Source organism: Trichechus manatus, unplaced genomic scaffold, assembly GCF_000243295.1.
Source record: "Trichechus manatus latirostris isolate Lorelei unplaced genomic scaffold, TriManLat1.0 scaffold00021, whole genome shotgun sequence".
NCBI lineage: Eukaryota > Metazoa > Chordata > Mammalia > Sirenia > Trichechidae > Trichechus > Trichechus manatus.
Genome location: NW_004443957.1, coordinates 10,785,439 through 10,804,663, shown reverse-complemented (window position 1 = coordinate 10,804,663; position 19,225 = coordinate 10,785,439). Strand labels below are relative to the sequence as shown.

General features: G+C 35.6%; 1 protein-coding gene across 6 annotated transcripts in view; it reads right to left on the bottom strand.

Moving 5' to 3' along the window:
• The window catches only part of RABGAP1L (RAB GTPase activating protein 1 like), a 775,464-nt gene that overhangs the window by 690,575 nt on the left and 65,664 nt on the right, over positions 1-19,225 (bottom strand). For 4 of the 6 annotated variants that reach the window (XM_023728046.1, XM_023728049.1, XM_004372833.3 and 1 more), the window contains exons 2-3: positions 7,343-7,526; positions 5,722-5,914 (exon numbers count right to left, since the gene is read on the bottom strand). In XM_023728046.1, the coding sequence (XP_023583814.1) occupies positions 5,722-5,914; positions 7,343-7,480 (331 nt within the window). In that variant the 5' untranslated portion in view covers positions 7,481-7,526. The remainder of the gene's footprint in view (positions 1-5,721; positions 5,915-7,342; positions 7,527-19,225) is intronic. The other 2 variants (XM_023728045.1, XM_023728048.1) reach the window with 2 other exon arrangements.

The window sequence follows — 19,225 nt, the reverse complement described above, 5'->3', positions numbered from 1 at the left end:
GTTACCAGGGGTGGAATGGAGGGAGAAAGGGGGAATTTTTGCTTAAGGGGCACTGAGTTTGTTAACAGTGGCAGAATAATTTGGTATTGTTGTTGTTGTTAGGTGCTGTCAAGTTGGTTCCAACTCATAGTAACCCTATGTACAACAGAACGAAACACTGACTGGTCCTGCATCATCCTCATAATCGTTGTCATGCGACTCATAGCAACCCTACATACAACAGAACGAAACGTTGCCTGGTCCTGCGCCATCCTCATAATCGTTGTTATGCTTGAGCCCATTGCTGCAGCCACTGTGTTAATCCATCCCGTTGAGGGTCTTCCTCTTTTTCACTGACCATCTATTTTTACCAAACATGATGTCCTTCTCCAGGGCTTGATCCCTCCTGATAACATGTCCAAAGTATGTGAGACGAAGTTTCACCATCCTTGCTTCTAAGGAGCATCCTGGCTGTACTTCTTCCCATTTCGTATACGGAATTTGGTATACGACAGCAAAAATGGTTGCAGAACTTGAAAAACGTAATCAATGTTACTGAATTATACATGTAGAAATTGTTGAATTTGTGTATGTTTTGTTGTTTATATTTTCATACAAAAACAAAACAAACTTACAAATAAAGAAAATCTTCTTAACCACCAAGATCTTCAGTGAAAGATAAATTTTTAAAACATATTTAGTGTGATGAGTCTCAAGAATACAAAATGTGCAAACTTGTACAAGGCAAGGTCATGGAAGTTCCACAGACACATCCAAACTCCCTGACGGACCAAATTGCTGGGTTGAGGGCTATGGGGACCATGGTCTCAGGGAACATCCTGCTCAACTGGCATAACATAGTTTACAAACAAAATGTTCTACATTCTACCTTGGTGAGTAGCATCTGGGATCTTAAAAGCCTGTGAGCAACCATCTAAGACACTCCACTGGTCTCACCACTTCAGGAGCAAGGGAGAATGAAGAAAACAAGATACAAGGCAAAGATTAGTCCAGAGGACTAATGGACCACAACTACTACAGCCTCCACCAGACTGAGTCCTGTACAACTAGATGGTGCCCAGTTACCACCACTTACTGCTCTGACAGAGATCACAACAGAGGGTCCCAGGCAGAGCTGGAGAAAAATGTAGAACAAAATTCTAACTCACAAAAAAAGACCAGACTTACTGGCCTGACAGACTGGAGAAACCCTGAGAGTATGGCTCCCAGACACCCTTTTAACACAGTAATGAAGTCACTCCCAAGGTTCACCCTTCAGTCAAAGTTGGACAAGCCCATAAAACAAAATGAGATTAATGGGGCACAACAGCCCAGGACAAGGACTAGAAGGCAGGAGGGGACAGGAAAGCTGGTAATAAGGAACCCAAGGTTGAGACGGGAGAGTGTTGACATGTCATAGGGTTGTTAACCAATGTCATAAAACAATATGCGTACTAACTGTTTAATGAGAAACTATTTGTTCTGTAAACTTTCATCTAAAGTACAATAAAAAAAAATTTAAAAAAACACACACAAAGGAAGAATACAAAAGGTGCATAATACATGGTAACTACCCAATATACTCAGAAATAAGCATCATATTAAGGCATTGAAAAGGACAATTTATTCCATCCCCCAGAGTTACATCAGAAGATAAAAGGTACTTCTTCATTTGCAATTAATATATTTACCAAAAACTAACTTAATTATATGAATGTTGATAGCAGTATGATTTGGTTGTTTTAGGGGAGTAGGGGATTTAAGAAATTCAAAACCTAAAATAAAGCACAATGAATAATATAATCTCTCAGTTCCCTCAATCGACAACTAATAAAAGTTTACACTTTGGGGTGTTTGCTTCAAATCTTGTATTTTTAAATAAACATATTACATATTTTACATATATTATATGTATGCAAATGCACACACACAGACAGATGTAGATATAGATATATAAACCCAGTTTAAGTCTCTCTGAACTTAAAATCCCCTTGCCAGTACATGTCCCTCTACCTCCTGCCTCCAGCAAGGCAACCACTCTCATGAGTTTGGTATGTATCATTCTAGTCCATTTTTTTATTTTTAAAAACACATATTAACCTGTGAAAAGTGCTTTATATCTGTAATTTTCTTAAATATTATTATTTGCTACATATTCTTTTCCATCTTATTGACTTTACACTGCATTTACTGAAATCTGTTCATGTTTATGTACATAAATCCTTTTAACTGCTATGTCATAGAATCACTATACAATCCATTATTTTCCATATCGGTCATTTGTATTTACTATTACATGAATCAGGTTCCTCTACATATATTTTGCCCATTTTTCTATGGGACAGCTTGTCTCTATAAATGAGTCTTACATATATTAACTACTAATTCTTTATAACCTGTATTATACAGAAAGGACTTAAGATAGCAGGCCTGTCCTTAAACAGGCCAGAATACAAGGTTGGCCCTTGGCTGGTGCCTGGGAACCTGGCTGGAAAACAGTTCCCTATGGTGATATAAAACTTTTACTAAAAGATAAGAGTGGTTCACTGTGCTAAACTATTTGTACAAACAATACAGTCTATGCTGAACACCTGCTTTCCTTCTGGGAGTCTGGAATTTTAGTGAATGCGGTCAGTCACACAGGTACTATGTGTCTACGTGAGCAACTCCTGATGAAAACCTTGGACTCCAACACTTGGCAAACTTCCACTGTAGACAACACTTGACACAAATTTCCACAACACACTGCTTAAGAAATTAAGCACATCCTGTGCAGCTCTAGTGAGAAGGATCTTGGAAATTTGTGCCTAGTTCCCTCTGGACTTTGCTATATCTGCCTTTTCCCTTTGCTGATTTTACTCTGTATCCTTTTGCTGTAATAAATCTGTGAATACAACTACATGCTGAGACTCAAGAGTCTTTCTAGTAAATCATCAAACCTAAGGGTGGCCTTGGGAACCCCAAACACATTGCAAATCACTTTTCCTAGGCTGTAATTCATCATTTAACTTTATTTATGGTATCTTTCTTATTCAGAAAATTTAAGTTTTCATATATTAAAATGTAACTACCTTTTGCTTTATGATTTGGTTTCTGTACCTTAATTTAAAAATCATTTCCAACCCTGACAACCACAAAAATAGTCTCAAATTTTTCTTCTCATAGGTTTATTTTTCACATTTAAGTATCTGAATACTAGGAATAATTTTTGTGTAAAGTGTAATTATTTTATTCCATTCAAGGAAGCAATTGCCTAAACACTATTTATTGAATATCCATCATTTCTCCAGTGATTTGTGAAGCCAATTCTGTCATACACCAAATTCCCACATATATATGGGTCTGTTTCAGATATCCTGTTCCAGTGATCCACTTCTATTACACTGAATATCACACTGGTTTAATCACAGTAACTCTGTAATATATTGTCTTAGTCATCTAGTGCTACTCTAACAGGAATACCACAAGTGGATGGCTTTAACAAAGAGAAACTTATTCTCTCACAGTCCAGTAGGCTTCAAGTCCAAATTCAGCACATCATCAGCTCCAGGGGAAGGCGTTCTCTTCGGCTCTAGAGGAAGGTCTGTGTCATCAATTTTCCCTTGTTCTGGGAGCTTCTCTGCGCAGGAACCTCAAGTCCGAAGGACGCGCTCTCCTCCTGGCACTGTTTTCTTGGTGGTATGGGCTTCTCAATTCTCTGCTTGCTTCCCTTTCCTTTTATCTCTTGTAAGGTAAAAGGTGGTGCAGGCCACACCCTAGGGGAACTCCCTTTACACTGGCTCAGGGATGTGACCTGGGTAAGGGTAGTGTTACAATCCCACTCTAATCCTCTCTAACATAAAATTACAATCACAAAATGGAGGCCAACCACACAATTCTGGGAATCATGGCCCAGCCAAATTGATACACACATTTTTTGGGGGACATAATTCAAACCATGACATACATCTTAATATCTGATGTTCTTTCTCAAAACTATCTTAGATACCCATGTACCTCTACTTGCCCAAGTTATTTTAGACTTCGTTTATAAAAATAATTGAAAATACGGAATTATTACTCAAGTTATAGATTAATTTGAAGATAAATCTTTTCAAGGTTGAATATTACCTCCATGAATCAGTATGGTATCTCTCATTATTTTTTCAGGTCTTCTTTCGTTTCCTTCAGTAACATAATTTTCTCATTCAAATATTACATACATTTTTGTTCCTTCCTTAATATTTGTTGTTTTTGTTGGTAGTGTGACTAGAAATCTATATTTCCTATTATTGCTGCTAACCTTGCTGAAAGTCTTTAAATCTAATAGCTGTTCATTTGCTAAAGTATTTTGTAAATTGTGACAATTTTTTCTCTTTTTCTAATTATCATACTTCATTTCTTTTTCCTGTCATTTTTCATTGGCTGATTTCTCCAGTACAATATCAAGTAACAGTAATGATAATTGTCATGTCCTAATTTTTCTTGATTTTAATGGCAACGTATCTGAAATTTCAGGATAAAATATAACATAGGATTTTGATAGATACCACTTAGCTACTAGTTCAGTAAGTTTCCTTCTATTTTCAGTTTTCTAAGAACTTTGTGTATATATGTGAGTATAAGATAGATGTTGATTTTTATCTAATGCTTGTTCTGTACCTACTGATATGATATATATTTTTCTCTTTTTACCTCTTTCTATAGTAAATCATACTGATAGATTTTTCTAATGCTGAATTATCCTTGCTGTGATAAGCATTATGATTACATTATCTACACATATTCCACCATGGCCCCACTGTGTAGCGACCATACAATTTGGCCATATTTACCCTATGTCAAGTTCAAAAATGGATCCTAAGTACCCTAATCCAATCAGGATAAACCCATCACCTTTGTCACAGTGACTTATTGAGAGGTATGAAAGTGATACAGGCATAGGCCTATCCAGACCACCAAGAAATAGTTCAGTTGGTCCAATCAGAATGAAACTCAGAACTTTAGTTCAATGAGTAGGCGAACAGGGCCTCCCTCACTGCCACCAGGCATAAACAAATCACTTTGCCTTACCTACCAATTTCTGCTGATAGCCACCTTATAACCTGGAAGGAAATCAGGTGAAGATAAGGCTGACATGGAAAAGATCACAGCTGAGTAGTTTTTAAAGAAATATAATGAGAGCCCAGATTGAACTACACTTCTAACATTTAAACCAGATGAAACTGGAGTTGTGCTTGGTTTTGTTTTTCTTGCACCCAAAGTTAACCTAACTTATAAAACTGGTATTCCTGATACAAAGCTGACTTATTAGTGAATTTATTTATTACCAAAACACTGATGGAGTTGGTATGCTATTTTATTTAGAATTTTTACCAATTATAACTTGAAATAAGTGTAATCAAACTGAGTAAAAAGGTACATTGTATGAAAGACTGTGTCCATTTCACTATTCTCTGATACCCAAGAATTCATTAATTTGTTCAGTAAGGATTCACTGGGGACCTACTATGTACCAAGTACTAGGGATAAAATGAGGACCCAATATAGTTCCTGTTCTCAGAGAACACTGAGACTGATTTTGCAGGCAGATATACAAGCAGAAATATAAGAAAGAAAGAAGAAACTCTCAACCAGAACTGGAAGGCTAGCGGTTTCAATCTTAGAAAACAAAGGTAATAGGATCTTCTAATTTTCATCTTAAAATTTTCATTATCATTTTATCCCATTTCTCTTGTTGTTTCTAAAAGTTCAATACAGTACCTGTATTAGATGGATCCAATATTAACTGAAGAGGTGGCTTATTTGTCTGTCTGGCTGAAACGTCTCCAAACGAGTCGTCTGAAATCTCACTGGAATTCTGACAACCAACAAGAAGACTACTCTGCCCTTTTTCAGAATCTCTCAAAATCTCTTCCATGGCTTTCTCCAATTGTTCATCACCATTAGAAACTATCTATAGACAAAGCAAGACAATTCTGTTTCAATCCTACTATAGCTCTGGAGCTTAATTTTATGAAAATATTTTATTTCTATAAGAATTTAAAACAGTCTAAATATTTAAACTTAAATACAGTTACTAAATACCATTAATTTACAGTTGCAGCTAATTTCACATATGTATAATACATTAAAATCCTGAATTATAAAACCAGCTAAATCAGAGGATTATTAGTTTCAAAACTCATAGTTACCAACTACACCTGAACTAAGATCTTATTTACAAAGATTACTTTTTCTTTTCTTTTTTTCTTTTTAACTTTTATGAGCATATCCTAAAAACCAGATAATTTTACATTAATGTCCTTTCAAGGAAAAAGGACACACTTAAAAAGACAGTGTCTATGCTGATTATCACTTAAAAGGTCATATTTCTTGTTATAACAGCATAAACATATTTCAGATTTCTTCAAAATTACTTCAACTAGCTGCTAAGAATATTATTGCTAATTTCCTTAAATTCAAGTTGACTCATCTTTTTCTTAAAAGCAGGTAGAACATAAAGCCTAAGTAAATAAATGATGTCATAAATACAATGATACTTAAATACAGATATCAAAAAATAAAGCCACCAATCATTTGAATAAAATTACAAAATTATATCTTGACATAATGTAAAATGAGTATTTAATAATCTGATTTTTACAATATGTTTTATTAGGTTGATATACTACTATACCTTTGATTTGATAGCTAATACTAAACAAAAGTCATAAATCACCTACAGCAGTTTTGACAAATTTTTCTATTCCTGTTCTAGAGAATGGTTATTCAATTCTCATGTATTGGTACCTGGGTTTGCTTAGTTTCTTTTCTTTGACTTAGCAAAGGCAACATAAAAATGAAGAAGAAAAAAGGACACCATATCCAAATAAAAACTCAATTGCTAAAAATATAAGAAATATACTTTAAAAATATTCAGCCAAGTGAACTGTGAAATCACAGACCAGAATGTTACCAGCTAATTTAAAACACAAAAACCATGAAGAAAAAAGTATCTGAAATGAAAGTGAAACACAACTATTTATATATTTAACTTCTAAAATCCAGCAATAAGAGAGGCCCTCCAAAAAAACCCAGATAAATTAAATTTACATAAGATTTATTCATTAAATCTAATTTGCCAAACAAACTACTGTCCTTTCTCTTTTTTTTCCTTTCTATTCCTTCTTTCTAAAATTCCAAATTAAAAGATAAATAACCAAAAGCAAAAAATTTTAAAAACTCACAAACCAAATAATTAGCCTCTGGACAAATCAAACTGATTCTATTCTCAAGGTCAGTGTCAGAGAAAAATCTTTGGGTTCTACACATTTTGAGACAAGTTCAACTAGTTAAAAAACAATACTAAAAACAGTACCATTTGTGAAAAAGAAAAAAATACCTTCAGTTGAGGTTTTTCATCTTCTTTTGTAGAAGCATCATCTGCATGCTGAGGAACCAAAACAAATTCTTCACTGTTCAGCATAGCCACAGAATCAGATGACCCACTAACCTTCTGTAATGAAGCTCTGACCTCCATTTCAGTTCAGTTTCAGACTTCTCTTCCCACATCCACCTGGTCAAAACTATAGAGATTTAAAAAAAACAAAAACGATTAAAAACATGAACTAATACGTACCTGATCAATCCTCAGTGTTTAAAAATGTTTCATGTAAAAAAGAATCCTACAAACTAGATAACTATCTCAAGACTAGGAAGGCTACCTCTTAGACTGGGTCACAAAATGGAAATGTACTCTCTCCACCCTGAGTTTCCAGACTAAAAGAATCACACTGTTACCTGAAAAACAATACAAACCCTGTCCATATCTCAACTAAACAGATTTACTGCTGTTACTTGACTCTCTATATTTCCCCTAGAAATACAGTTTATATTCTTTTCAATAAACAGAGGAAATAATTAAGCATGGCATTAGAAACATCTACAAATTTACACACATATAAAAATATCTTCATTGAAATTACTTTATTAATTAAAACTAAACGTTTTCAAAACCTTATCTCCTCAAGACCAAGTACTGTACCATAAATATTTTTTTCTGGGTTACTGAAGTTGACTGAGTGACAGAGTCCAACACCCTAGGTTACATGTCTTTTGCAGACACATTACCACTATTAAGAACCAAAAAAAAAAAAAAAAAACTTTCACATTGCATTCATGTAGCAATGTTTCAGTAATCGAATACAGTGTAATTCTGTTTTACGGATAGACCTCTATACCAACACTGTCTCAGAGCTAGGGTTATATGAGTGACTAAGGTAGACAAGTAGTTGCTCTTCCTGAGCTTATGTTCTAGTGAAGAAACAAGCAAATGAGCAAATAAAGTAATTTCAAATAGCTATAAACGCTATGAAGAAAATAAAACAGGTTAATGTGATAAACGGGAGCTGTGGGGAATGCAGAGACAACTTTAAGTAAGGTGGTAGCAAAAGACTCTGAGAGGGAAATACTTGAGCTGAAATCTGAAAGACAGAAAGAACCATATATTAAATAATCTGTTCAGGAGCAAAGGGGTAATGTGACAGAGGGGTAGGACAAGCCGACTGGGGATAAAGAATACAGGGTCTCGGTAAGTCTACTGATCTGTGCCTAAAATACCCCCAGAATGTTCTCCTTTTCTTCTTCTAATTAGTTGGTTTGTTTTAGGTTTTGTTGTTGTTTGTTTTTTGTTTTTCATTGCCTCATATAAATATGGCTGCAATATCACATTTTGCCACCAGGTGATACTAATACCCTGTACTCATGCCAAAAAATTACTTACATCCAGCTTCGAGTTACACTTAAAAAAAAGTACTTTCCAACCCGATTAAAAATCAAAATTTCAAGAATAGCAAAATAAAAAATAATTATACTCCTAAGCCAGTGTAATTAGCTAGCCACCATTTATTCTTGTTGGACATGTTAACGTCCTTTAATTTTAAAGCCCTTAGAGCATATCCATCTGTCATCTAAAGGTGCTTCTCACTTTGCACATTATATGTTTCTGAAGATGCAGTACGTGTTAGAAGCCATGTCTTTACCCTTCCAGGCTGCAACATGAATCTTTGATTGTGAACCACACATTCCCGGTGTTCTTCCTATGTCCAATCCTTCTCCAAGTCTTTCTGATTCCTACTCCTGCACTTCTAAATGTTGGAAATTCCCCAGAAATTCCTGAGCCCTTTCTAATCCTTTTCCACACTCTCTCTCAGTAACATTGCTCATTGCCATGGATTTAAATACCATCTATCCATCTATATACTGACCAAACCCACTGTCATTGTATATACTGACCAAACCCACTGTCATCGAGTTAAATGACTCACAACAACCCCATAGGGTTTTCAAGGCCGTAAATCTTTACAGAAGCAGACTACCACATCCTTCTCCCATGAAGCCGCTGGTGGTTTCAAATTGCTGACCTTTTGGTTAGTAGTCGAGTGCTTTCAATCACTGTGCCACCAGGGCTCCTATGTACTGACAGTCTCCCAAATTCCTATCCCAACCCAAATGTCTTACAAGTTCTTGATTCAAAGTCCAACTCCCTACTTGACATTTCCACTTAGAAGTCTTATCAGTATCTTAAACAAAATATGACCAAAATGGAATTCCCAATGTCTCCTCTAAATCTGTCCCTCATCCAGATTTCCTATTTCAGTAAACAGCATCACCTTCTACCAAGGTGCTCAAATAAGAAAGCTGGATATCATCCTTGATTCACTATCACTTCCTCACTCCTCACATTAGCAAGTCATGTTAGCCCCATCTCCAAAACAAACAGCACGTCTATCCATTTTTCTTCATCTCCACTACTACCACCCCAGTCCAAACCTCTAAACTCATCTCCTATCTCCAATCTTCTCCCCTCCAATCTACTTTTCATAGAGCTGCCAAAGAAATCTTTTGGAAAAGAAATTGGATTATATTAAACTCTAGACTAAAACCTTTTTACTACAATTCAAATAAAAGCCAAACTCCTTGCCAGGACTTACAAGGCCCAATACATGCTTCCCCCTGCCACTTTCCCCTTACAGCTCCAAGAAAACAATCTCAACAAGTATGCATCTAACAAAAGAGCTCAAAATACATGATAGAACTGAAAAGGGAAATAGATACATCCAATATTATAACTGGAGACTTCAACACCCCTCTGCCAGATTGACAAGTGGGCAGAAAATCAACTAGGATACACTACTATCAATCAATGTGATCTAATTGACCTTTATAAAATAATCCATCTCTGAAAGACACAAACTACCAAAATTCACAACAGGAGAAACAGACAATCTCAATAGCCTTACATCTTTTTAAGAATTTTAAATAATAATAACCTTCCAAAAAAGAAAACACTAGGTTCAGATGGTTTCACTGGTGAATTCTACCAAAAATCCATGGAAGAAATAATACCAAGTGTGAATTCTACCAAAATTTATGGAAGAAATAATACTAATTCTCCACAATCTCTTCCAGAAAATAGGAGAGGGAACACTTCTAGCTCATTCTATGAGGCCAGCATTACTCTAATACCAAAACCAGATAAAGATATTACCGGAAAGGAAATCTGAGACCAATATTTCTCATGAACATAGACTCAAAAATTGTCAACAAAGTATTAGAAAATCAAATCCAACAATCTATAAAAATTTATACACCACAACAAAATAGAATTTATTCAGGAATACAAGACTGGCTCCACATTCAAAAATTAATCAGTATAATCAACCATATCAACAGGCTAAAGAAAAATCATGATCATGTCAACTGATGCAGAAAAATTATTTGGCAAAATCCAACATCCATTCATATAAAAACTCTCAGCAAACTAGAAATAGAGGGGAATTTTCTCAACTTAAAACCTACTTAATGGTGAGAGACTGGACACTTTCCCCCTCAAGATCAGGAACAAGGCAAAGATACCCTCTCTAATCATCCTGATTCAATATCATGTTAGAAGTACCAGGGCAGTAACACAAGAAGGAAAAAAAAAGGTATATAGACTGAAAAGGAAGAAATAAAACTGCTTTTGTTTGCAGATTACAAGACTGTCTATGCAGAAAACCCCAAAGAATCTAGGATGAAAACTCCTGGAACTAATGGGTGAGCATAGAAGGTTGCAGGATACAAGGTCAATATACAAGTCCACTGCTTTCCTGTATACAAACAAACAACTGGAATTTGAAATTTTAAAAAATATCATTTACAATAGCACCAAAAAAAAATTAAATACTTAGGTGTAAATCTAACAAAATATGTATAGGATCTGTCTGTGAAAACCTACAAAACACTGATGAAAGAAATTAAAGAAGATCTAAATAAATGGAGACATGTTCAATGTTCATGGATTGGAAGATTCGATATTGTTAAGATGTCAATTCTTCCCAATTTGATCTACAGATTCAATGCAATGCTAATCAAAGTCTCAGCAAGCTATTTTGTAGACACTGACAAACTGGTGCTAAAATTTACATGAAAAGGCAAAAGACCCAGAACAGCTAACATCATACTGAAGAACAACAAAGTTGACAGACTCATACGACCTGATTCCAGGACTTACTACTAAGCTATACTAATCAAGACAGTGTGGTATTGGCAAAAGAATTCAAACATAAATTGTGATGGTTAATTTTATGTGTCAACTTGGCTCGCCTATGATTCTCAGAGGTTTGGCCAGCTACCTAAGTGGTTGCTGTTCCATAATGTAATGTAATGTGACATAATGTAACATAGATATAATCACCTTCCATGATGTGATCTCATGTGATCAACCAATCAGTTGAAAGGGAAGTTTCCTTGGGGGTGTGGTCTGCCTTCAGAATATAGATATTCTGGCAGAGCTGGCTCTCTCTCAATTTTACACTCTTCTCATCACCTGACCTCCAGATCTTAGGACTTAAGCCTGCAGAAGTCTTCAGCCTGCCACCTGACCTGCAGATTTTGGATTTGCCAGCCCCCACAATCCTGTCAGCCAGCAGAGGTTTCCAGCTTGCTGCATGACCTACAGATTTGGAACTTGAAATCCCCACAACTGCATGAGACATTTCCTTGAAGTAAATCTCTCTATATATATTTATATATATATTTCAATGGTTTTGCTCCTCTAGAGAACTCAACTAAGAGACAGATCAATGGAGCAGAATAGAGAGCCCAAAAATAAACCCACACAAAGACAGTCAATTGATTTTTTGCAAAGACACAAAGGCAATTCAATGGAGAAAGGATAGTCTTTTCAACAAATAGTGCTGGAACAACTCGACATCCATGTGGGAAAAAAATGAACCCACATACAGACCTTACACCTTACACAAACATTAACTCAAAATAGACCTAAATGTAAAATGCAATCCTATAAAACTTATAGAAGACAACATAGAGAAAATCTACATGACCTTCGATTTGGTGATAAGTTTTTAGATACAACACCAAAAGCACACAAATCCATTTAAAAAAAATGATAAATTGAATTTTATTAAAATTAAACACCTAAACACTTCTGCTCTGTGAAAGACATTGTTAAGAGAATGAAAAGACAAGTTACAGACTGGGAGAAAACATTTGCAAAATACATGTCTGATAAAGGATTTCTATCCAACATATACAAAGAACTCAAAAATAAGGAAACAAACAGCCCAATAAAAATTAGGCAAAAGATTTGAACAGAGGCCTCACCAACAAAGATACACAAATGATAAATAAGCATATTAAAAGATGTTCAACATCATTTGTCATTAGGTAAACACAAAGTGAAACAACAGTGAGATAACACTATACACCTAATAGAATGGCTTAAAAAAAAACTGATACATATCAATTGCTAGCAAGGATGTGGAACTCCCATGGCAGCAACAGAAACTCCCATTCGCTGTCAGTGGGAATGCAAAATGTTACAGCCACTTTGGAAAACAGTTTGGCAGTTTCTTAGAAACCTAAATATAGTCTTATCATACAATACAGCAATCACACTCCTAGGTATTTACTCAACCAACTTAAAAAACTTCTATCCACATAAAAAATCTGCACATGAATGTTTATAGCATCTTTATTCATAATCATTGAAAACTAGAAGCAAACAAGATGTCCCTTCAATAGGTAAATGGATAAACAGACTGTGGTACAGCCATACAATGGAATATTATTCAGTGATAAAAAACAATGAGCTACTGAGCCATGAAAAGAGATGGATAAATCTTAAATGCATATTACTAAGTGAAAAAAGCCAGTCTGAAAAGGCTACATACTATATTATCCCATTTATATGACAATCTAGAAAAGGCAAAACTACAGAGAAAGTATACAGATTAGTAATTGCCAGGTGCTCTAGGGGCCCAGTGTTGAATAAGTAAAGAACAGGGGATTTTTTAAGGCCATGAAACTATTCTGTATGATACTATAATGGTGGATACATGACATTATTCATTTGTCAAAACCAACAGAAATTTACAGAGAAAAAGTGAACCTTAATGTATACCAATTTAAAAAATAATTTTAGGAAGTCAAGGGATGCCAAGATGGAATGACTGGGAAAAAAGAATCTAACTATTTCAAATGTATGAAATAACCTCACTAAGTAACTCTGGAAATGAATGGAGTCTAAGACTAAGACCTGCATGTACATAAGCACTGTACTCTAGTTGATAAAGTATCTCCCATGGGAGTACAGATTAACAATTCTGAAACTACTATTATGTATATACCAGAATTAAGTAAAAAGATGACTCACTGTTGGAGTGGGAGGTTGTAGATAAGCAAGAGGATACGGCTAGAATGATCCATTTGGTAAAGGATTAGAGTTGGAGACATCAGTATGAATTCACGTTAGCTTAATATTGATACAAATGGATATACAGACAAATATTTATAAATATGTGTATATACACAAGTTAGTATATATGCACATATTCCCTTGCTCTGTCATCTGTCAGGGCCTACAAGCAATGGCACCTCAAGAGATATGAGCGCACCTAATGTCCAGATCTTGGTTTCTAACACCATAAATATAGGAACCAGGGTTACTTGGAGAAATGGCTGATATTAGGGTTGGGGCAGAGAATACACAAGATAATTCTAGAGCATCTTGTGCCAAAAAATAAGGAAGTGCTCAAAATACAAAATGATGGGTGTATATCAAAAGGAGACAGGAACCAATTTAAAGAACTCACAGTAGCCAAAGCTGGAATAATTTGAGTAACAAAATAAAACAGCATTTGATTAAAACCCCAAGTATAAAATAAATATCCATGAGTCTGTACTGACAAACATAAGACTGAATAAATAAACAAATGGGAGAGAAAAGATAAATCTCATATGCGAAAGAATCCAAATAATTTACGTAGATACTCAGTCCTCAAAGAGGTGGAGAATAAATTCCCCATCCCTTAAGTGTGGACTGCTCATAATGACTCCTTTCCAAAGAGTACAGTATGGGTAGGAGGTAAAAAGGAGCAGTTTTACAGTGGAGAAAACTGACAAATGCTATGTCAGCCGGGTGATCAAGATTAACATCAACAGTGATAATTCATGTTTATAGTATATAACCTTGATATGATATGATGAGAATGGCAGTTTTTATCTCTGTGGTCTTCCTCCCAAAAACACGTAACTCCAGTCTAATCCTGAGAAAAACATCAGATATATCCCAACAGAGGGACACTCTACAAAATACCTGACCAGTACTCTTTAAAACTGTCAAGGTCATCAAAAGCAAGGAAAGTCTAAGAAACTGTCCCAGCTAGAGAAACTGTCAAAACCAAGAGGAGCCTAAGGAGACGTGACAACTAAATGCATTGTGGAATCCAGAATGGGATCCTGGAGCAGAAAAAAGGACATTAGGTAATAATAACTAAGGAAATATGAACAAAGTACAGACTTTAGTTAATACGTATCAATATTGATTTACTAATTACGACAAATATACTTCACTATTTTAAGAGTTAGTAATAGGGGAAATTGAATGTCAGGTATATGGGAACTCTCTAATATCTTCACAACTTTTCTGCAAATATAAATATACTATAAAATTAAAAGTTTATTTTTAAGGTTTTTAAGAAGATGAGTAACTCAATTAAAAAATGGGCAAAGGACTTGAATAGACATTTTTCTAATAAGCACATGAAAAGATGCTCAAAGTATTAGTCATCAAGGAAATGCAAATCAAAATCACAATGAGATACACTTCACACCCATTGTTATGGATTGAATTGTGTCCCCCCCAAAAAATGTGACAACTTCGCTAGTCCATGATTCCCAGTACTGTGTGACTGTTCACCATTTTGTCACCTGATGTGATTTTCCTGTGTGTTGTAAATCCTACCTCTATGATGTTAATGAGGTTGGGTTAGCGGCAGTTATGTTACTGAGGCAGGACTCAATCTAGAAGATTAGGCTGTATTTTAAGTCAATCTCTTTTGAGATATACAAACGAGAGAAGCAAGCAGAGAAACACAGGGACCTCATTACCACCAAGCAAGAAGAGCCAGGAGCACATGTCTTTGGACCTCGGGTCTCTGTGCTGAAAAGCTCCTAGACCAGGGGAAGATTGATGACAAGGACCTTCCCCCAGAGCCTACAGAAAAATAAAGTCTTCTCCTGGAGCTAGCACCCTGAATTTGGACTTCCAGCCTCCTAAACTGTGAGAGAACGAATTTCTCTTTGTTAAGGCCATCCACTTACGGTATTTCTGTTATGGTAGCACTAAATAACTAAGACACCCACTAAGATGGCTACAATCAAAAAGATAATAACAAATGTTGGTGAGGATGTGCAACAATTAGAGTTCACAAATATTACTGGTGGCAAGGTAAAATGGCACAGCTGCTTTGGAAAACCACTTGGCATTTCCTCAAAATGTTATACACAGTTACCATTTGACCTACAATTAACACTCCTAGTTATATACACAAGAGAAATAAACAAACATCCACATAAAAACCTGCACATAAATGTTTATAACGGCATTATTCAAAAATAGCCAAAAAGAAAAAAGAAAAACCCAGTTGATGTTGCGTCTATTCCAACTCAATGGTAACCCCGTGTATGTATAAGTAGAACTGTGCACCACAGGACAGTCAATGGTTGAATTTTCAGAATTACCAAGACTTTCTTCCAAGGCACGTCTTTGTGGACTCAAACCAAGTGGACTTGAACTGAGGAGCCTCTAGGTGAACTGAAACCTCCAACCTGTCAGTTAGCAGCCAAGCGTGTTAACCACTTGAACCACACAGGGACTCTTACTGTAGCCAAAGGTAAAAACCACCCAAGTGTCCACTGACTGATAAATGGATAAATAAAATGTGGTATATCCATAAAACATAATATTTTTCAGCAATAATAGTAAAGTACCAATACATACTACAACAGGGATGAACCTTGAAAATACACTAAATGAAAGAAGCGAGTCACAAAAGACCACATATTGGATGATTCTGCTTATATAAAATATTAAAAATAGGCAAATCCATAGAAACTAGAAAGCAGATTCGTGGTTGCTTAGGGCTGGGGAAGTAGGGTGGGAGAGGCAGCAGGAGAATGGAGACTGACTGCTAATTGGTATGGCGTTTCTTTTACGGAGGACAAAACTGTTCTAAAATTATAATGTGGTGATGGTTCCACAACCCTGTAAAATACCAAAAAACATTTCACTGTACACTTTAAATAAGTGTATGGTATGTGGATTATCACACACATCATTTATGTTAAATGAGCAATGATGTCTAAATTAACACTTCAGTTGAATGCCTAATGCTACAATTGTCACGTATACTAGAAACAGTATAACAACATTCATTCAGCAAAGTCTAACTGGAAGCTATTTTCTTTCCAAAATAACTGAAAACATTCAAAAGTATAAAATCTTAGCGTACACAGTCCAATTTCCTTCTGTGCCAAAATGCAGTTAGCCTGTTTCTTGCTTTTAGATTATGTGTTTGCATCTATTCATTTTCAAGTGGCTCTTGAACTAAAATAGAATCCTAAAAATACGAATGTGAGTCAAAATTTGGATAGGCTGGGAGGACTATTGGGTATGAGAATTAGAATGACTACAGAAGACCCATTACAAATGTGGAAACAGGAAACATTCAGTAAGCGAGACTTGAGCAAAGACTTTAAACGTGCTTGAGTGATTTGGCTTGGTCTGTTGAGTTACTACTATCTACCCATGAGAAGATCATGGTAGTTAATGCTCCCAAAATGTAACATGTGAAAAAGACCTGAATCCAATCCACAGCCTGAAGCAAAGCCACGGAAGCATCAGTTAGAAAAAAGTTAACAATACAACTCTCGAGATAGTGATTCAGTTCTTCAACTATTACCTAAAAAAAACCCAGTGGTTCCTAAAATTATCACTTATATTCCACTTAATTAAAATATACTTCAATAGGCTACCCTCTAATACTAATGCTCAACTCTAGGTATAGGTATACTCCATTGTGAAAAACTTTCCCCATGTATTATACTGCAGTTTAGAGAAGCCTACTAAGCAATATCTCCTAGGCAGTAATATAAATGAAAAATATTTGAAAAATGAATATGCTCAAAATTTCTAATGATGATTGACCTTGACTTTAGATTTTTCTGTTAGTTTTCCTATGATAATTATACATGTAACATATTCAAGAATCAAGGTTGATAAAATTGCATATACTATATAGTCATTTGTTGTCTGGAAAACCAAGGATTGCCAGCTATACGATTCAGAGTTCCATAAACTTGGCTTAGGCCTGAAAATCAGCCCCGTGCCCAGGAGGTTGAGGCACATGGCCAAGGAAAAAATAATAAGGGTATTCATCACATGAAGGACACATCAAAAAAACCTACATAACTGTAGCTCCTCTTTCTCTGCTAGTATAATAAAATCAAAGTCTTATGATCTTTGAGTCACAATCTAATACTTGTGAAAGGCAGTGTAGCACCATGTAGTACTGTCATGTACTGTCATGCTGTACAAAGCATGTAATACTGTCAAAACTCGAGTTCTTACTCAAACTATTTCAGAGCACAGAAAATGAAGGAATTCATTCTATGAAGTCAGCATAACCCTGATACCAAAGCCACACAAAGATACCACAAAAACAGAAAATTACAGACCAGTATCTCTCATGGACATAGATGCAAAAATTCTCAACAAAATTCTAGCCCATGGAATTCAGCATCATATCAAAAAAATAATACACCACAACCAAGTGGGATCCATAGCAAGTACGCAAGGATTGTTCAACATTTGAAAATCAATCAACATAATCCACCACATAAACAGAACAAAAGAAAAGAATCACATGATTGTCTCATCTTTTCAACACAGAAAAGGCATTTGATAAAGTCCCAACACCCATTCCTGATAAACACTCTCAATAAAATAGGAATAAAAGGGAAATTTCTCAGCATAATAAAGGACAGCTATACCAAACCAACAGCCAACATCATTCTCAATGGAGAGGCTGAAAGCATTCTCCCTGAAAATGGGAACAAGACAAGGGTGCCCTTTATCACCACTCCTATTTAACATTGTGCTGGAAGTCCTAGCTAGACGAATAAGGGAAGAAAAAAGGAATAAAGGGCATCTAAATTGAAAAGGAAGAAATAAAACCATCCCTATTTGCAGGTAATATGATCCTATAGATAGAAAACCCAAAGATTCCACAAGAAAACTACTAGAACTAATAGATTGAGCAGAGTAGCAGGATATAAGACCATCACACAAAAATCAGTTGGATTCCTATACACCACCACCAAGAACTTTGAAAAGGAAATCAGGAAAACAATACCATTTATAATCGTCTCTGAAAGAAAAAATACTTAGGACTAAATCTAACCAGGGACATAAAACACCTATACAAAGAAAACTACAAAACACTATTGCAAGAAACAAAAAGAGACCTACATAAATGGAAAAACATAGCATGCTCATGGATAGAAAGACTCAACATTGTGAAAATGTCAATTCTATCCAAAGTGATTGTCATGGATTGAACTGTGTCCCCCCAAAAATTTGGGTAGCAACTTGGCTAGGTCATGATTCCCAGTATTGTATGATTGTGTTATCTGATGTGATTTCCTTACGTGTTGTAAACTCTACCACTATGATGAGATTATATGTGATCTCCTCATGTGTTATAAATTCTATCACTGTGATGAGGTTATACTGATGAAGTTGACAAGACTAGTGTCTTAATGCAATCTCTTTTGAGATATAAAAGAGAGAAGCGAGCAGAGACACGTCGGAACCTCGTACCACCAAGAAAGCAGTGCCGGGAGCAGAGTGTGTCCTTTGGACCTGAGGTTCCTGCGCAGA